The sequence below is a fragment of the Podarcis bocagei genome, assembly GCF_964188305.1.
Source record: "Podarcis bocagei genome assembly, chromosome: 13".
NCBI classification, from domain to species: domain Eukaryota; kingdom Metazoa; phylum Chordata; class Lepidosauria; order Squamata; family Lacertidae; genus Podarcis; species Podarcis bocagei.
The window spans coordinates 28889099-28910683 of record NC_138138.1 but is presented as its reverse complement, the minus strand read 5'-3'; the positions used below and the strand labels follow the sequence as shown (position 1 = coordinate 28910683).

Here is a 21585-nt window from a genome sequence, read left to right as displayed (position 1 = left end):
TCAGCAACAAGGAATGAGAGACTTCACAGTGCCCAAAGTAGCTCTGGACTCAAATATTCAGCAATGGCTAATTAGGCTGTGTTGCAGGATTCAACTGTTCTTGCAGAATTCAACTTTTCTTAGTACAGGTTTTTCATTTTTAAATAACCCTACATGCAATATCTTCGACTGAGTCTAACACAGGAATGCCAAGTATGGACCCTGTACTAATTGGTAACCAACAGTTGACCCAAATGCATAATAAACCAGACACGAACATAATTTACCAAATAAAAGCAAGGGTCACCACTGAAATTACAGGACATGGATTTCATGTTGGAAATGAAAAGGCCTGTTGGAAAGCAATCTCAAAATGGCCGCAGAGACATTCTTCGTAATGTTTGAATGAATTTATGCAAACAGGAGACCTGTAAAATAAGGTGATTTGAGGACTTTACAAGATACATATTTAACAGCTTTGCCTGTTCCTTTAAAGAGAGCCATTTTTTGAAATGGGACACTTCCCTACAGAAGAGTTTTGAAAAATTTAAGCAAGAGAATAAAATGTCTCAAGAAACACTGAGCCAATGACTAATAACTCTTTTATTTAACAGACTATATTACAGAATATATTATAGCTGAAGTGTATGCTTCTGGACACACTGATACAATTCTCACAGCCAGTCAAAGTTGCAAAGTCATACCTGCACTTATGTACATTTCCACCAACTCTGCACCAGAGTTCGAAATTCGCCAGATGCATTTTGCACCTGGCTATTGGTCAGTTGCGACCAAGTGAAGATGTCTGGCTGCCAGGAGGGTGCCTGATGTCTCCACCATCTGGAGGTGCATGCCTGGGGATCCTTGGATCTTGACTGTTTTAACACACTAGCAACACATCCTGTAGACTTCTATCCATGACGTTTTTATCTGCATAATCAGGATGTATTTCAGGAACCAAAAAGTTGTATTGAAAAATTCAACTTTCAAGCCACCTGGCCCCAAAATGGCAACCAAACATTCCAATTTGGCAATTGTAACCCTGGTTTAAGGAGCCATTTGGCACCTAGCTTATATATGTGAGTTTCTAACACTGTTCAGTATTATTTCTACTAAGAACATTTAAGCTTTAGATGTTACTTCTTAAAATAAACCATACATCTATCAAAAACGAACTGTTGTGCTTCATGGGGGATTTCAGTTCTAACAGGCAGTTTGGACATCAACATACTTCTGCCCAACTCCAGGGGGTCAAAGCATTTTTCTCCAGAGACAGATGCCAAGCATGTAGAGCCAGTCAGTCAGTCACCTATATCAAATGGCTAAAGCTAGCAACCTGCCCCACACAGTTACAGGGCAGCACGGCATAAACTATTAAGCCATGATGGGCACATAAAACAAGTGTCATTTTAAAATTAATTAGCCAGTGATTATCTAGTTCCAGATATGTATAGTTCAGCAAGTTCAAAAACAGCTATTAGCAATGTGTGTTTTCCAGCCCCGCTGCAATAAAACACCCCCTACCCACTCAGGCTCTAATGCCAAGACAAAGCTATTTAATACATGGGAAAGAGTTTGAAGAAGAACATAATTAAAACACACACACACACACACACACAGAGAGAGAGAGAGAGAGAGAGAGAGAGAGAGAGAGAGAGAGAGAGAGACTCCAACAACAACAGCAAGTGCTCTTGCTGTTCCATTTTTGTTCTTGCAGTCCATAAATGATCTATTTCAATGACAGAAGTATTTTTGGGTGCTCAAGGACTGCTGTCAAAACCAGGAACACGAGACATTGAACCAAAGTACAACAGCCTTGCTTACATTACGCAATGCATGAACCAAGAATCTCACCAAGCTGTATGAAGGAGGGAGGATTGAAAATACAGTAACTATGGCTCCAGACAGATTTTTATTCTGTCTCGGAATTAAAATGTGCTTCAAGCAACACAGAAATCAAATGGGATGATCGTGTTGGAGAAGCTAGGCAAGGCACGTTATTCAAAAGGTATTAGCAAAAACCCTTTTAAGTCAGGAAAGGAGCAGTCCACATATGGCCAGGCTTCATATTGCCCTGTTATCAAGAGGCATTATATACGTATATATACAGCACCAGAAACTTCAGACATCTTTGTATTGCTTTAATACAGCAACTGCTCATTGGATGCTTGACAGCATCCTGTTAATGTAATATTCTAATATGTAATTATATTGTAATATGTAATATTACAAGGCTGTAATATTGTCATAGCACTTGCACTGTGTCAAGGCAGAAACTGGCATCGGTGCCATGTTATTCCTCCTCACGGTCATTACCACCTTACATTTCATCTAGCAATAATTGTGGGAACACAGCTTAAGTGTGGGTGGGCTGCAACTCCTTGTTTATCGATAGCTGGGGGAAATAATACATGCCTACATATATGGAAGTGAATGATACTGCAATGCCAAGAGAAAAACTGAAGAAACTAATTATCAGGCCTGGAAGGATTCCAAACAACTGACCACCCACATTCCTACCCATCTGACGATTTACAGGTTTGAAATATTTAGCTGAACATATGTAAGGTTAGCACCTAAAGGTCCACAGCTTGCTTCTAATAAAGCAACTTCCATAGGATTTGAAATGTTTTTCCCCCCAACTGCATTAAATGAATACAATTAATAATATAACTGTAGAAAGCAATGAATAAATGTTAATAACCATCATCATACTCTGCACTCTTCAGGGCTAGAAATGTCTCTGAAAACGCAGTCAGGATCCTCAATTCTGCACCCAGAACTAGTTTTTGGATTTGTGCAGTGTATTGGTAAAATGCACACACAGCCCTGCTCATAAGGCACTACCAGTTGTCACAGCTCCCTATGTGAAGAACCTGATTGGAAGACACACCCTATTACCTGGAAGCACTGTCCCATAATCCTATGTGGGCAGACATGAATTCTGAATGTGCTCAAAGGCCCTCTTCATTACTACTTCACACATTCCAGGACTGAGACTTGGAACTGACAGCAGGTACTGGGACTGAGCCCTGATGTCGGGATCTATCACCGGCCACCATTCCTACACCACCATTTCAAACTTTTGAAGTGCTTTGTAAGTTCATACCTCATCTAATCAGACAGTTATCCTATGAAAAGATGGTCAGATGGACTTGCATAAGACCACTCAATGCATTTCATGGCCGATTATGGATGTGGCCATCACTAAAATGTTAGTCATCACAGCCCACTGACCTCATTTCTGCACATGACACAGTGCTAGCACTTGAAGATACCCCCCAAAACACAGAAACCATCCTAAAATGTAGAACCTATGCATCTCCTACTACTACTACTAAGTAATTTATAATGAGTGACAGTTTTATCAAAGGGGGAATGGTAAATGTATTAAGCATCAAATTAGCTAACTACGTGCCTAGCTAACTTGGTCAATGTAGAGGGACTCTTTGTACCCTTACTTCTATTAAAAAAACTGATATTAACTGGAAAGCTAATACTATGGATAGAAGATATGATGACTGTTGCAACAAATGAACAGATGGCTTTTAGTTGCAGATTGTATATGCATAAATATAATGATATTGGAATGCATTTATAAAAATTATAATGACCTGTTAATAATTGTATAGCCATTAGAATAATACCATTACTTATATACCTTTATATCATATTGTATTACAGTTTTGAGCATCTTTTTCTCCCCCCCCCTACTTGATTTGTCCACTGAAGTTTTTCAATAAAATATCAATATAAAAAGTAGCTGTATGCAAAGCAATGTGCCTGGAGAAATGTAGCCCACTGTATTGTTTATTTGTGGCTCTCACTTCCTCCATCTACCTCTCTGTGTCTATGCTGTAGGTCAAAGGGGTACTCTTAATTCAGTTAAAAGAGAAAGACTGGAACAACGAATAGGTGTAAATGTACTGTGTAAGTCGGATTAAAACTCAACTTCATTTGACCCAAACTATTAACATTGCCAATCTTACACGTCACTTACACTGACCAAAACTCTTAATCCAATAAATACTGAGTATCTGCTGCCAGTGGCATCTATTAGATTGGCATAACATCTTGCTTTGTGCCAAAATATACCCCGGTACAACTCGTGAAAGTGTACAAACATGGGCTGTTGAAGGGGAAGAGCCAGACAGATTAACCCAGGCTCCCTCACTCACTCACAGCAGCAGCATAAAGAGTAGTGTGTGTGTGTGTATATATATATATATATATGCAGGTTTTGGTGTCTTCGGGTGTCTTCCCGTGTAAGAGTTGGGGTGTCTAGGCGACGTTTCGACGAGGTCTCACTCGTCATCTTCAGGCTGGTGCTTTCGGCTTCTTGTTCAAGCACCAGCCTGAAGATGACGAGTGAGACCTCGTCGAAACGTCGCCTAGACACCCCAACTCTTACACGGGAAGACACCCGAAGACACCAAAACCTGCATTCCTGTACCCGTGAAAATCTACGAAAGCATATATATATATATATATATATATATATATATATATATATATATATGCTGAACTCAAATCAAGAACGAAAACCGCTGTCCCCCATAACCTTCCCGCACTCCACCTCCACAATCACTACAAAGCACAGCTTAGCTAACTCTGCAGACAAGCAGAGCATAGCAGTAACAAAACACAAACCCCAAACAGAGACCCCATAGGTCAAATAATTGGCTACCCAGCACCTGTTGTTGTCCTGAGGCAGACAGGACTCTTTGTTCCTGCTTTATGATCCAGGTGGGCTGTGGTCCTTCAGTACAGTCCTTCTGTTTGATCTAATCTGCCCCTTTCTGGAAATAACATGGGCAAGTTATGTGTATCCCACCACTCTCTGCAAACAAAATCATTCTCTCAATGGAGCAATCAGGGTGCATTGACTAGGTCACACAGGCGGCTGATTTGTATCTGTTACCTCCTACTAGCAATAAGAGAGGGTTTTGTATGGTTATTAATGCAAAATACATTTAGTACACATTTCTTGTGCACCAGAAATGAACTGCAAAATCCATAGAATTTTTCCATGCAAAAGCTCTTAGGTTTCCATGAAATACTACTATTAAGAGACCTTTATAAAACTAGTCCATTTCCAGCAAATATAAACACATACTGAATTGTGCCAAACCAGTCTTGGTTTATCTAGCTCAGTACTGTGCACACTGATTGCCAGTGGCTTTTCCAAGACGTCAAGAAGGGGTCTTTCCTAGCCCTACCTGCAGATGCGAGGGATTGATCCTGGGAGCTGTCCGTGTGCAAAGTCACTGATCTATGGCCACTCCCCATTTAAAATGTTCATACGAAAGCTTCTCTTTACATAGCTCATCTCTAATATCTTGACTATTTGCTGATGACATACACATTCCACCAGATCCGTCTTTTATAATTTTTTAAAAAGCACTGCTCCTCTCACCTTCAGTTTCTACACCTTTCTTGGCATAAAAGCTTCTGAGCAGTGCTCAAAATTCCCCAACTGCAACCACGGGGGAGATTTCCAGATGTCAGATTGGTGACCGACATCTCCATTGAGCCAGGCAACTCGCACACAGCAAAAGATGCATGCCTTAGTGCTTCTGTGCTGCTGCAAGGCAGCAAACTTTGCTCTGTGCTTCCGCGTGGGCTGCAATCCTAGGCATACTTTCGAGGAGGAGGAGAAGGAGGAGTTTGGATTTGATATCCTGCTTTATCACTACCCTAAGGAGTCTCAAAGTGGCTAACAATCTCCTTTCCCTTCCTCCCCCACAACAAACACTCTGTGAGGTGAGTGAGGCTGAGAGACTTCAGAGAAGGTCACCCAGCAGCTGCATGAGGGTAAGAAAGCCCCCCTGGACACGGAGGGACTTACTTCCAAGTGAACACGCCTAAGGAGAAAGGGGGGGGGAGTGCATTTGCCCTTGTGCCTACATAACCAAGCTTGCCCAGCCCCACATTGTCGACATCTCAGAAAGGCCAAGCTGGCCTGGCCATCCCGCCCCAAGGAGTGTCTCCCGTGTTGCAGTATTAGTTCATGTATTTGGGGGGGGGGGGAATTACTGTAATTGGTAAATTGGGCAACTGAATTGTTAAATATATTAACAATGACAATATACACAATTCATTTTTTGCTTTCCAATCTTGGGGGTGGGGTGGGGGGTGGGGGAATACCGCCTAGACATTTCATTGTGGAGACCGTAACCTAGGTTTAAGGAGCCATTTGGTGAATGGCTTACATATCTGAGTTTCTAACACTGCTCATACTATGTACAGTGGTACTTTTGTTCTCAAACGTAATCCATTCTGGAAATCTGTTCGACTTCCAAAACATTCGAAAACCAAGGCGCGGCTACTGATTGGCACAGGCGCCCCGGAAACAATAACCGACAGCCACATCGGACGTTTGGCTTCCGAAAAACGTTTAAAAACCAGAACACTTACTTCCAGGTTTTTAGCGTCCGGGAACTGAAAAGTTTGAGTACCACAGCATTTGAGAACGAAGGTTCCACTGTAATGCCTAACACTGCTTGTGTGAAATAAGTGACTCTGCTGGGGTGAGAGAGGAACCAACATGTTAACTGACTGGAAAGACTCGTTCAATATTAATTATTGATGATGATGATGAACTAGTCGCTTACTAGAGAAGTCTAAGCAACTTACAGTTAAGAGCCCCAAAGGCACAGTGCAAAATAAAAAGCCAAGCATTCCAGTAAAAACATTTCAACAAAAGAACTAGCAAAACAAAAACAAAAATTTCAACAGGAAGAATTCAATTAAATAGGCCATCAGCCAACTTAGCAACACTCGATCTAATACCTGTGAGGGATGTATGGAGTGTTAGGAAAGGAGTAGTACCTCTGGTAGGAGATATATCATGCTCCTTCTGGGGTAGTTTGTGTTGACATGCAGAGGGCCGGGAGGCCAGCTGGCTAGCCCCAGCTGGGCCATCTCCTTCCAGTCGTCCCGCTGCGAAGACCATCGGCCTCTGCTCCGATGTAAATCAGCGACCCGGGCTTCAAAGCCAGGGCACACTATTAGCAGATCAAACTGCGCACACAGAATAGGCATGAAGCTTGTGGAAGCATACTACAACTACAGATTTATAAATCATAAATCAGGACCAAGAAACATGTCGTCTCTCTCTTCGTCTTTGAACAGGAAAAGCAAAAGCAATACACACAACGTAAGTTCCCAGCAAGCTGTGCTGGAATGTAAACAGACATGTGACATGCAAAAGTTCCACATGTCTGCTCCTTAAGGTGGAATGGAAACAGTTGGTTTGTTCACCTTTGGTCTCCACCCTGCACTCTGCTCTCACCTGTGACTTCCAGATGCTATCACCATGCGACAGCAGTCATACCTTGAGAACAGCTTCAACTGGTCAGCTAAACCAAGTGAGGGTAGACAATGTGTCTCAAACTCCTTGATGAGTGAGGGACTTCCCCTGCATGCAAAGACAGACATCTGGTGGATTGAGCAGATGAAACCAACAGTGGGCCCAACAGTCAAGAAGGCGATTTCTGCATGTGCTGTAGAAGGAAGTGAGGCACATGGGGTTCATCAATCTGGAAAGACAGTCTTGTGCAGTATCTTTGGAAGATGAAAAGGCTAAGGAGTAAACCCTACACAAATCCGGAGTGGAGTCCCTAAGATAGTTGGATGGTGCCTTGTACACCTCCTTCAGGCAACACCTGCAGCCAAGCTGGCACCAAATGTATCACTCTGCTTTCCTTTAGATCACATCAGCGAGGCAGCCCAGGACCTCCATACATATTGCCCAGGCTTGTGTCCCAGGGAGGTCACTTCACCGCTCCTAACACACGGTTGGACTTCACCACTGCAGGTGCACTCCAGTCTCTTGAGACAGATGGATGCCAACAGCAAAATAGCTGGAAAACAATATATCTTTTTGGCACCAGGCTAAAAACTAACAGTAACACCAGACAGACATCACTGGGAAGAGCATTCCACAAACGGGGCCACAACTAAAAAGGCTCATTTCTCCAGCTGTTACGCTCCAAACAGAAAAGGATCTCAGACAAAAACCAAAGGGTACAGGCAGCTCTATATTAGGAGATGTGCTCCAAAAGATATGGGGAGTTTTAACTCTCCCAATACCCAGAACGGATTATTATTATTTTGCTAACAATGAACCACTGATTGGTACTGATCTTGGGAATAACCAAGGAATTTGCTTCTACATCATTGTTCGGGGTAAGTTAGTTAGACGTCTAGCTACCGTATTTTTCGCCCCATAAGACGCACTTTTTCCCCTCCAAAAATGAAGGGGAAATCGGGGTGCGTCTTATGGGGCGAATGCCTGCAAGCCTCGCGCGCCCGGCAGGAGGTCCGACCGGGTGCGCGAGGCTTGGGGCGGCAGCCTGTCGCCCGAAGCACGGGGAGCCCTCTGGAGGGCTCCCCCTGCTTCGGGCGAGTGTCTGCAAGCCTCGCGCACCCGGCAGGAGGTCTCACCGGGTGCGCGAGGCTTGGGGCGGCAGCGGACTGCTTGCGCGCACCGAGAAGCTTGGGGCCAGCTGAGCTCAGCCCGCCCCAAGCTTCTCGGTGCGCGCAAGCAGTCCGCTGCCGCCCCAAGCCTCGCGCACCCGGTGGGACCTCCTGCCGGGTGCGCGAGGCTTGGGGCGGCAGCGGACTGCTTGCGCGCACCTAGAAGCTTGGGGCGGGCTGAGCTCAGCTGGCCCCAAGCTTCTCGGTGCGCGCAAGCAGTCCGCTGCCGCCCCAAGCCTCCCGCACCCAGCGGGACCTCCTGCCGGGTGCGGGAGGCTTGGGGCGGCAGCGGACTGCTTGCCGGCATGCAGAAGCTTGGGGCGTGCTGAGCTCAGCACGCCCCAAGCTTCTAGGTGCGCGCAAGCAGTCCGCTGCCGCCCCAAGCCTTGCGCACCCAGCGGGACCTCCTGCCGGGTGCGGGAGGCTTGGGGCGGCAGCGGACTGCTTGCCGGCACGCAGAAGCTTGGGGCGCGCTGACCTCAGCTTGCCCCAAGCTTCTGGATTAGCGCAGCGCACCTGGGGGGGAAATAAATTTTTTTTCCTTTATTTCCCCCCCTAAAATCTAGGTGCGTCTTATGGGCCGGTGCGTCTTATGGGGCGAAAAATACGGTAAGCTCTCAGGAAGATGTGCCACTGCTCCCCTATCCAAATTTAGAAAATCTAAATGTTATTTATAGAAACAACATTTTATGGACACATATAACAGACAGCGTATGTGCTGAAAGATGGGACTTGATAACATGTCCTGAAATGGATTCCGAGAAACCTTTCTGCAAAGCTGTCTCCTAAAATGAAATAAAATAAAAAAATCAGCAACTCAACTACACTACAGTCACTTAAAATTCCCTCAAGAGCTCAAGTCCCTTAAGGGCACAATAAAGGCAAATGTTTTATTCCAAGTATTTTGAAAATCACACTTCAATCTCCAATTTGAAGTAATACTAAGATATTATTTAGTACTTAGTGGAAGATGATATACAAAGTACCTTTGGAGGACTAACAAAGCTCATTCTTAACCATTCAGAAGAAATGGATTTGCAGTATCTTTTAACTTACAACATCTGTGCCATAGCTACAAGAAGCGTGTGGGTTTTTTCAGCTGGAGCTCATCGGAATTCAGTTCCAGCACCTCTCAGTGTGGGTGCCATTGGCATTACATTGGTACCTCAGGTTAAATACTTAATTTGTTCCGGAGGTCCGTACTTAACCTGAAACTGTTCTTAACCTGAAGCACCACTTTAGCTAATGGGTCCTCCTGCTGCTGCCATGCCGCCGGAGCACGAGTTATGTTCTCATCCTGAAGCAAAGTTCTTAACCTGAAGCACTATTTCTGGGTTAGCGGAGTCTGTAACCTGAAGCATATTAACCTGAAGCGTATGTAACCCGAGGTACCACTGTATAAGAGAACATGGGAGGCGTTCGTGGTGAGTTCCGTCACCTCTATTTCTAGCTGGCTGCAAGAGATAGAGCTGCAACATAAACCTCTACTATTGCCTCTTTCAGTTACTATTTGCATGCAAATTTCTACTGCAGCATATTAAACCACTAGATAATTTCAGGGGTGTAAAAACAACCACCACTGGCACTTAAAAAACACCCAAGTCAGGAAATAGGTACTGGGATTGCTGCAAAAGGGAAGAAGCAGAATTTCCCTCCTGTCTCCTGGAAAAATCTCATTAGCTCTATAATTTTGCAGGCTTTGTGTTTTTTTAATCCCTGGTAATCCAAGTATGCACCATTTGTGGTTATGATAACCACAGGACATGTCAGAAGCACTACATGGAATGAATGCTAAAGGGGCACAAACTTGAAAAAACAAAAAGGACTAACAAAGGGAACAACCCACTCAAAGTCAAGGGTTGCAACTCCCATTGTTTTCAATGAGAGAGGATTAAGCACCTGATTAGGCCTCTCACTTAAATAAACTTTGTTTTGATATTAAATTTGGCAGGGTTATGCCTACAATATCTTAGTGTCACAGCATCAGCATATTTAGCAAAAATGAGTAATTCTATCTCTGTCATGTTTAGTCATATTTCAGTGCTTTATTACCCAAACCATGCCAAATTTCTATCCAGCTTTTTGAGACCTTATAATTCAACTAGCTCAGGGTTCTCAATCAGTGTTAGAAACTGGGATAGAAAGGCTAGGAGCCAAATGGCTTCTGGGACCTGGGTTGTGGGCGCCAAAACAGAATGTCTAATCGCCACAGCGGGGGGTGTGGGTGTCAGCAACACATTTTATTTATTATTTTGATAAGCATGAACTAATATGAAATTCGCATAAATGACACATTGTTAATATCACATTTTTTGCAGAAACTGTTAATACATATTTAATTTGGTGTTTACAATAAAAATGTTGGTACCGTACTTCAGTTTTCAAAACACTCATTATTGTTAAATGCCTTAAAAATATTGTCTGGCCTTAATATATACTTCAAGGCTTCAAAGCACATACATTTCAGTAATCCTTGACTGTCAGCCAGGTGTTAAAAAATGGCACCGACTTTTTGAGGTGCTCACAAATGCCGAATCTTTAGGTGCAAAATGCGCCAGGTGCCCTGCTAATTTTGAACCCTGTTCTCAAGAACCTTCATCTTCACTAAGTCTTTAAGGTTCCACTGATTTCCCCAAAGACAAGATTTCATCTTGCCCAAGAGTTACTTGTCTGTCTTAAAAAAAAAGTTTTCCCTTTGAAGCCATCACTGTGGTCACCATCACATCTGACCAAATGCCATACCCCAGAAAGAAGCCCCTTTTTACATCTTGAAGTTCATTCTTGCCTGGCTATACAATATAGCATTTTTTCTAAAGTTATCCTGCTCTCACTAAGGAGAGAGACACAAGGAGTATCTCGGTATTTACCCAGAATACAAGATTATGCGCAAAGTGGCAGACAGACATTTCGGGGGGGGGGGGGAGTGGTCTGAATGCATACCCCCTGAGAATGCAACAAGTGCAACATTCACCACTCCTTACATATGTGAATTTAAACCCACCATTCGTCACCTTTCGGGGGGGGGGGGGGGAGAAACATCTCTACAAACCAAATAGCAAATTCAATACCACAGCTGAGCTCGTACATCAAAGACCTAACTGCTGGAGAAGGGAATAAGAGATGCATTGTAAAGAATGAGCCAAAAGATGAGAAGAAATAAATCACTCAGCATGTCATGATTAAGATTCCTCGATGTCAGAAGTAGGCAACTTGCTCAGCCTTAAGAGATATATTCAGACTCTTCTGGTGAGTAGGATATGCTAAAATTCACCTTCAGTTTGCATGTTTTTATTGCAGGCAGTTAAAGTGGTTTGCTACATTTCCTTTAAAAGGAGTAAGAGGAATCTAATTTTTATTCCTATTCCAAATCCCATTGTCCCTTCCCACACACCTAGTGTATATGGAGGAGCAGGGTAACTCTTCAATTTCCTAGAACTTGACACACAATGGCAACTTGGGATGTTGTTTCCAGACGTTTCGTCATTTTAATTTCAATGGTCTACCCATTGAATAGAACTTGGTGAGATACAACCCAGAGTATTTGGACTAGCAAAGCAGGACTGTCTTAAATGAACCATTACAAGCTTTAACTGACTAGAGTTTGTGCTGCCTAGCAAGTCAAATATTGCTGTTATTGCTACAGCACATTTCAGTGCACAAAGTGCATCACAATCCTCAAGTGAGTCTCGTGACAATCTTTTGAAACAGGCAAGGGCATGAGACTCACCCAAGGCTAGCAAGCATGATTCCTTGGTCAGCAGGCATTTGAACACACTCTACCCTTCAGAGGCTGTTGGACGAGTTTCCAGATTTCCTGACCACTGGCTATACAAGGCTGGGCCTGATGGGAGCTGGAGCCCAGCACCATCTGGAGGGCACAAAACTGGCCATCCTTGGCCAGCCTACATCAAGACTGAACACCTGTGTCCATGTCACAACAGGGGCTTCAATTTATTGAACCCAACACCTTCTATCTTTAACTTTATTGATGTATTCTAGAATACAAGTCTCATTTGATAATAATTTTTAATAATTTTCAATTACAATCCAATAATAGCCTCATTATAACAACACCATTTTATAATACAATTAATGCCAATCATTCAAATACAAAATTATACAATTTAGATAAGGTGCTAGAATTGATGGTTAGATGGTTTATAATATTCTGCTACCAAAACAGTCTTGTATCACACTGCAGATGTTTCTACAGGTAACTCTTTCAGAATGGGAGATAAACAGCTATCAGACCGTATCCATTCATAACCAAAAAAAAATTTCAAACAGTAAAAAAAGTCATTGATGCATGTTAAACCTCGACTCCCCTCCCCCTCTTTTTGAGGTTCCTTAAATTTACTCTCTTTTCCCTTTATATTTATACCTTTTCTCATCTATTTCATATAAGTTTTAGCAACTGCACATTTTTACAACAATCCCGCTAATGTCTTAATTTGTTTACAATTTGTTTGTAAATATTCAATAAAAGATTCCCATTCCCTATTAAAATAGTTTGTTGTCTTGGTTTCTTATTCTTCCGGTAAGATTCGTCATTTCTGCATAGTCCATTAATATCTGTATCCATTCTTGTCTTGTCGGGCCTTCTTTCCATCTTTGGGCAAATACGATTCTTGCAGCCGTGGTTGCATACATAAATTTCTATATTGTTTAGGTACCGCTGATCCCTTATTTTCGAAAAGAAAAGCTTCTGGTTGTTTTTAAAAAAACAAATGTTATCTTAAACATCTTTTAAATTCATTATATATCATTTTCCAGTAGGCTTTAGCTTTATTGCAAGACCACCATTTATCTACGAATAGTATACCAAGCTATAATTGACCTCAGATGGAACTACAGCAATACACCTTATTTCTATTGTTTTATTTAATCATGTGAACCACTGTGATATATAAAGAATTCTAAATAAAATAAACCAAAATATCCTCAAAATAAAAGTCTACGCTTACTCTTTGATCCATTACCATTTGCCTTACCCAATTAAGAATTGTGCACACCCTGATTTAAAGATTCAGTTGATTAATCTACCAATTAAAGCTTGCATGGCTACTAAAAACCTTGGCAATACAGATCTCATTAGGGATAGCACACAGGGGCAAACCACATCGTTTCCAAAATAGCATCAGATCAGTCAAGCTGAAAACAGGCCAGTAACGGAATGCTACTATAATGAGAATCCAACCATCTTAAGTCAATCTGCCTCCACAAAACTACCAATAGCTACCACAGCCAATGAGAAACAGCAAATGTCTCTAGGCAACAAGGGCGGGGGATCCAGAAATCCTTGTGCTGGAGGGTAGAGAAGAGACTATGTGAGTCTGAAGCACTGTGACCTCTCCCCTATGGATTCCTAGGAAAAGAGGCAAGGAAAAAGCCACCTATATCCAATAGGTTATGAAATGCAATGGCAAGCAAACAAAGAAAGGTAGCAGCAAGCAAAGATAGCAGTCAATGGGCATTGCTGGAAAGGGCGGCGCTACTTTATTTTGGCTAATTACTATATATTAATGCTACGTTACAGCACATTACTATCTAGGCCTAATAATGTGTGGCTAGCAATTCCTACCAAGACTGAAAGCTGCCTTGGCTAGAAAAGCTGCCAACTGAGCAAACACACAATGCTACAACAGGGTCACACTATCGAAAGGAATTGAAATGCTATTTCGGAGCTTGAGGCAGAAAGATAAAAGGAAAGGGCACTAACATTCCAGAATATCCAGTTATGAATTCTACTGCCCTATTAATTTTACACACTAAAGAGGCTTACAGTGGTATCTTGGTTTACGAACTTAATCCATTCCGGAAGTCCGTTCTTAAACCAAGGCGTGCTTTCCCATAGCAGCTGGGGACTCAATTTACAAATGGAACACACTCAACATGTTCTGCTTCCAAGGCAAAGTTCCCAAACCAAAACACCTACTTCCGGGTTTGCAGCGTTCTTAATCCAAGCTGTTCAGAAACTAAGCTGTTCTTAAACCAAGGTACCACTGTATTTCCTTTACCTGTAAACAGAAGCAGGTGCGCTTCTCCAAGGTACAGATCGAGACTGCATCTCTCTGAAGGCAGTTGACCCCACTACACCAAAATATAAACCCCTTCCCTCAAAAGGCTCTGTGGTTTGGAGACCATCACTTCTGACCCAAAGAAGTGAAAATATGAAGCTATGACCAATGAACAGTTAAGACTTTATCTCAAGTGCAACGTCAAAACGACAAATTTCACATACCAAATGAACTTACATTAATTTCATCATACCCGAAATGGTCTGTCACTTGCTTCTAGCAGTCCGGGGTGGAGGAGAGTGGTAAACCTTGGAGCCAAAACATTATAATTGGAAAGGTACTAAGCATTTTTATCCCATGTTTGCTTTTAACTAACTAGCAACGTGAATATGGCCTCTGAAATAAAATAAGATGACTTTCGGAGATCGAACTAAAATTTCGCAAAGCAGAATCCACACAACACAGTACATATTTTTTTTCATGAAACAACAGTAGGGCATCTGTAGCAGAAAGCAATTGGACTGCTATGAAATGTAATTGATCATTTGCGGATAATGGGGGGGGGGAGCACGGGTGTCTGATACAGAGGCGTCTTATAAGAGCTACAGTGAAGTCGTAGGTTACCACAATGAGGTTACATGAGGCTATGCATGCAGGCAACAATTGCAGGCATCCCCAGCAACAACTGGAAAACACTCCTCTGCCTGAGACCCTGGCGAGCCACTGGCAATTGGTGCAGACAATACTGAGCTAAACGGACCACTGATCCGATTCCATATAAGGCAGCTTCGCATGTCCACACAACAATTTCATGGTTGTCTGCCAGACATATACCGTATTTTTTGCTCTATAAGACACATTTTTTCCCCTGCTAAAAAGTAAGGGGAAATGTGTGCGCGTCTTATGGAGCGAATGCAGGCTGCACAGCTATCCCAGAAGCCAGAACAGCTTTCGCTGCGCAGCGATCCCTCTTGCTGTTCTGGCTTCTGGGATTCAGAATATATTTTTTTCTTGTTTTCCTCCTCCAAAAACTAGGCGCGTCTTATGGTCTGGTGCGTCTTATAGAGCGAAAAATACGGTAGATGATCATGGCAGCAGGCGTAGGCTCAGCCACGCTCAGCAGAAAATCTGCAGACCGTGCATGACACCATTGTATCACATTGGCTTTGTGAGCAGTTACAGCAAGAGCCCAATGGTAAGGTCAAGGCTTTTTAGTTCGATCAGATTCATGCCCCTTCTCGTCTCCCTGCAGCAAATGCCACCTCCCAGCAGGAAAGACAGCACTGGGACAATGAATGCTATGATTTCACAGAATTTGCTGCAAAAATGTAAGAACAAAAACACTGCCCCAAGTACTGAACTGAACAATATCCAAAACACACAGAAGTTTGTCAGATGCCATCCATGCTATAAAGACACTGACCCAGCAGCTGAATTTTGCCTATACTTCTCACGGCCCCACATAAATAAGATCTTATTTTTGCCGAATATGAAATCTACCCTGCACTCAGTCACTCTTTCGTTACAAAGTAAGTATCTGTCCCTCTGAAAAATGTCTGCCTGTGCAACAAGCCCCTAGGCCTGGGGCTACAGCAGGGGTCAGCAAACTTTTTCAGCACGGGGCCAGTCCACTGTCCCTCAGACCTTGTGGGGGGCCAGGCTATATTTGGGGGGGGGGGGAAATGAACAAATTCTTATGCCCCACAAATAACCCAGAGATGCATTTGAAATAATAGGACACATTCTACTCATGTAAAAACACGCTGATTCCTGGAATGTCCGTGGGCCGGATTTAGAAGGCAATTGGGCCGGATCTGGCCCCCAGGCCTTAGTTTGCCTACCCATGGGCTACAGGAATGCCAGTTGCAATCCACTGGTTGACCACTCAAATCATGTGTGCATTATCAGCACAGGAGTTAAGTTGTCAATTTTGCTTTTTATTCTCATACCCTGCTCTCCTTCTTTCTTTTGCATCCCTGCATTCATGAGCGCCTATGCATGGGGAGAAGAGTTCTGGTCCCAGCCACACAGCCCAGGGCAATGCTGTTTTAAGAGCAGACAGTTGGGCTATTTTCTTTCCAGCCAGCCTCAGCGCAGACGCTGCTCTGCATGCTGGGGAAGCCTCTGCTCTCCAGCTTCACTACACAACACAACACCATCATTACGCTCTTCATAACGGAGGCCACAGCTGCCAGAGCAGCCTCCCGCCTCCCCATCTCTTTGCATTCTCTGAATTCCTTCAACAATGCAATTAAGTCTGTCTGTCTATATGTGCAAGAGTTATGTTATACATGTGACTTGGAACATTTGGTCTTCTTTATGTTAACTTATCTACACTGCCTACACTTGGTAGTTCTTGATTTATACTGATGACACAGTTGTACTGTGTTTATGTTAGGTTAATATGTAGCCTCACATCGTAAGTGGGTGGCATTGTGAGACAACAGGGGACTTGTAAACATGTGCAACAGCTGCGCACGCATGAACCCAGCCTTTCCTGTGAGCGCAGACTCTGATGTACCTGGTCCTGCATCTTGAGCCACCATTTTGTGACTGGCTCCATTCTCCCACAATGCCACTTCCTTGTAAACCCTGGATCTCTAGCTAATTAAAGAGAGAGAGCAGGACCCACAAGGCTGTAGTCTGATCACCCCTACCAGACAAGACTTAATCCATTGTAAGACCCTGATATAGTCTGTATTATCTTGATAATCAGAAGACCTGGGGCAGATTTTCTGTGTTGCGTAGGGAAGAAACACGTGCACAAGCAAGGCTAGCTCCTGGAGACACTGTAACTTTCAATGAATGGCCAGACAGCAACACCCCCAATTTAATTTATCACAAGGCGCTGATAAGATGAAGGCACAGCCTTTTCCAATCCACAGCTCTAGTATTATTTCATTCACAAAATAATTAAGGCATTGTCTCCAGCCGATCCAGGGCAATGATAAGCACTGACCCAGGACGGAAGGATTTTAACTAGCACATTATTTGTGAGAGCTTTGGACCAGCTGAGGGGTAAATACCAGACAGCAATGTCTACACAGGAATTCCTATTAAATAGAGGGGGGACCCCAAATGAAAGCAGACACAAAGAAAAGGGCACAATATGCTGCTCAGTTGCATTTTACTGCTCCTTTAACCAGTTGTTACCACTTCACAGCCATTACTTTCAACACCTAAAGCCCTGCCTACCCCATTTCCTTCCACGCCTTCTCCAATTCCAGAGACACCTATTGCTTTCAGCAACATCCCCCACACCCTACTTACCCCCTCCCTCCCTCCCCTTCCCCATCTCCAGTGCAAGACATAATAGATCTTTGATCCTATCTCTTGCTATTTGTTTAGCAAACAAGCTGTAGATCCCTAGTTGCAAAAGGAATTCCCACATCTCACAAGTCATTCATGCATCAATATTCCCCCAAGTTGCCAGAGAAAAGGTCTCGGTTTTCACAAAACAGGGCTGGAATGATTTTAAATTTGTACCAAGAGAAAGCCTGGACTCACGACAGCAGGGACAACTTCACACCAGCAACCTCTGTCTTGCCCTGAAGGAGCTATTTCTAGAGACCACCTTTGCTGTTCCAGCAGGCAGAGGCATGGTCCTATCTGTGAACAAAACTATAAGCAATATTTCACAATGTATGTTGTGAAAGACCAGGGAGCTGGAGTAGATGGGAGCAAGTAGAGAAAAAAGAATTTAGCGCTTCCTGCCTTTGGTAAAAGGCAGATGAGTGAAGGTGGCTGGAGTTCTTGGTGGCCTTAATCCCTATTGTGGAGTTAAAGATGAGGAGGTGATGCTATCCCTTCCAGTCAAGCATAATTAATTGAGTTTATATCAGATGCCATCACTCTCACACCTAATCTTCCTACTGCAAAAACAAAAAGTATTATGGTACCTTTGAAACTAACCAATTTATGATGGCATAAACTTTCCTACTGCTTCTGACTTAACTTTGAAAAGAACAAAAACCTCTGTTTTATCCCTATTTAGTTATTTTTTGTTGCTGGTCCTTCCTTACTTGGAAGTAAATACACCTGTTGCTACTCACAGTGGTACATGGTGCTGTTCAGTGTCTGCTTTGGTCAGTTCCTCCTCCTCAATATCAGACTCCCCACCCGAGCTGCTGTCCGTCACGTCGGAGTCAAACGCCTGCTCGCACGACCGCAGGTTAGCCATCCCGCTGGCGGTAAACCTCTCCAGTTCTTCTGATATGGAGTCACTTTTTAGGAAGCTGCTCAGGCCCTCTGAGGTACTCGTCTCACTGGCAGCTTTCCTCAAGGCAGCTTCCGCCTTGCGGGTCAGCATCAGCTGACTTCTGTGTCTCAGGGAGTCCAAAGCCGGCAGCTTGCTCAGAGTCTTCTCCAAGAAGCCGCCCAGCTGCTGCTGGATGTGCCGCTCCACTTGCTTCGCCTGCACCACCTGCAAGCGCTTCTGCAGCCTGCGAGCCCGGTTCTCAATGTCCGCCTGCCGCCGCAGCAGCACCCTCGTCCTCATATCTGAATCTAGGGTGCTGAAGGAATTGCTCGGCAGGGAGATCTTCTGCTCTTCTGGTTTGCTGCTCCCCAGATTGGAGCAAGCAGGCACACCAGATAATGGCAACAGCCTGTTCTCTCCACCCCCTTCAAGCCCATGCTGCTGCTCCGGGGAACTGTGGCTCCGCTTACTTGCAGTGCCATTATTGCTAAGGGGAGCGGTATGCTCTGCATCAAGGCTTCTGTGTGGAAGAGTACAGTTGGTCAAACCAGATTTCAGGTCCCCCAAATCCGACCCCCCAGGGCTACTAGAATCAACATCCTGGAGGGTCGCAGCAGGAGGAACACGCTTCCCGCCGTTGAGCGAAGCAGAGTTTTCATGATCGGAGCTGTTGCTCTTAGCCAACTTTTTAGCCAAGCCATTGACGGGTGCTTGCGGCAGAGGAGTTGGGCTACTAGTACTCATGGTTTTTAGGTTTTCCAAGGACAGCTCCAACACAGGTTGCCTCCCCAAGAGGTCGCTAGTTTTCAAGAAGGACTGAGACAACAGAGAGTGAGACTTCAGGACTGTCTGTTTGTTAAAGACCCCTTGCAGCTTCAGAGACTCCTTCGGAGGAACCGAAGTCACATCGGAGCAGAGGTAAGACGTCACCAAGGGCTGCAGCTTTCCCAGCTCCTCCTTCGCAGAGTTATTTCGGAAGTCTAGGCTCGGATCCTCGGCTTTCCTCTTGGTGCCGTTGGTGGCGACAAGGATGTTGTTGGCGTTGCCGTTGTTTTCGGCACTGCCAGGAGACAGGGCGGAGGACGGGGGAGCCAGTTTGAACCGGATGTGGTGAGCTTCAGCTGCTGCGTCAGTGAGAGCGGGCGCCATAGTAGCCATTCAGCACAGAGAGACGGGAAGTCCAGCCTCTCCCGTTGCAGAGGCCAGCTCTGCTGTTTCCAACTGCCTCGCCAGAGGGCAGCCTAGAAAGAAAGCAGGGAGAGAAAGAGAGAGGAGGGAAAGTGTTAGAAGCACAGAATTCAGTGCAGCTTCAGCATCAAGTCAATTACTGTGCATAATGCTTTTTTTGCCTTTTTTTGGCTAAAGCACAATCATGGCGCAAGAACGTATTTCCTCCAACCCCAGCAGGTCACACCTCAGGTTCCACTGAAAGGGTATGCAAAGCACCATGCGCAGAAGTAGCAAGACCTCATGGTGTGGCAGACATAGTGAGCAAAAAGAACAGCAGTGTGATAATCAGGAACAAAGAAAGAGACAACCAGCTACTGGATAAATGCAGTAAGAATGGGTAGCCAATAGGCTGGGGAAAATACAAATGGAGAGGCAGACTGAGGAGTAAGGAGGGGGGCAAAATATAGTGTGACACCACAAGAGAGCCCTGCAATGCAGGCAAGACTCAAAGCTGATTCTGCTACTACTGGAATGTGATGATAAGCAGAGAGTCAAAGGTAAACCCAACCACAAAACCAGTCCAGGGATATATATTTTTCTTTCACCCAGTGAATCAGATCTAACCCCACACCTAAAGCCTTTCAGTTGTCTTGACCCTGAATCAAATCATAGAACACCAAAAGCAGTTGCATTTTGGGGGCGGAGGGCGGAATTTGTTCAGTTATCAGAAGCTCAAGCCAATTCCTTTAAAGGTCTCTTCCCTGGCTGCAAGCAAAGCATCTGTACTGCCCATCTCCTACGTTTAGCTTGATCTAATTACATACTATTATTTATTGATCTCCTGCCTTTCCCAGCAAGGAGTTGAAGGCACAATATATACTGTTCTCTCCCTTCTCCCAGGTAATGACCTAGTCCAAGGTCATATAATGAGCTTAACAGGTGAGTGGGGGTTTGAACTCAGGTCTTCTCGAGTTAGTCCAACACGCTACCCACCACTGCTTCATTCTACTTAGATGCAGGGTAAGAAAGAGACATTCCAATTAAACCTTTGAGTTGTTTTGGAATTTTTGGAAGTCTTGTGTTCCAAAAGTATGAACTTAAGTGAAGCTGTTCCTCTGCTCCCCCAGCCAAAATTAGAGTGTCTGGTTAGTTCAGATCATGACTTGAGATGCCCCTCAGAATCTGAAAATTCCATGAAATGAATCATCACACACATGGCCTTGCTAGATAAGATCAAGGTCCTTCAAATCCAGCTTCCTATTTTCCAGTGGCCAACCAAACGCTGACGAGAGGATCATAGATCATAAGAGTTGGAAGGGACCCTGAGAGTCATCTTGTTCAACCCCAGCAGTGCAGGAATATGCAGCTGTCCCATACAGGGATTGAACTTGTAACCTTAGCATTATCAGCAACACACTCTAACCAACTGAGCTATCCAGCAAGAGGAGGATAGCCATTCCATTTTGTCCCAATTACCCAAATATCAGAGGTTGACTCCCACTGAGAGAAGGTTCAATTTAATTATTAGGGCCTTTGATAAGATTTGATCTGCTATGAAACAGAACCTACTATCAATCAATATAATTAAGTGTCCTCAAGTTCTAGTATTGATCAACCATTTTTAATCCAAACTGCTTTTACCAATCTATCTATAATTCTATAAATCTCTATCACTGCCTTTCCGAGGAGGAGAGGCTGAAGAGTTATTAGGGATTTTCATTAAGGGGGAGGAAAGCAAGA

At 44.0% G+C, this 21585-nt stretch overlaps 1 protein-coding gene across 4 annotated transcripts in view; it reads right to left on the bottom strand.

Moving 5' to 3' along the window:
• Positions 1 to 21585, bottom strand: part of KANSL1 (KAT8 regulatory NSL complex subunit 1) — a 152170-nt gene that overhangs the window by 93766 nt on the left and 36819 nt on the right. For all 4 annotated transcript variants that reach the window (XM_081167191.1, XM_081167190.1, XM_081167192.1 and 1 more), the window contains one exon: positions 18530 to 19916. In XM_081167191.1, the coding sequence (XP_081023317.1) occupies positions 18530 to 19833 (1304 nt within the window). In that variant the 5' untranslated portion in view covers positions 19834 to 19916. The remainder of the gene's footprint in view (positions 1 to 18529; positions 19917 to 21585) is intronic.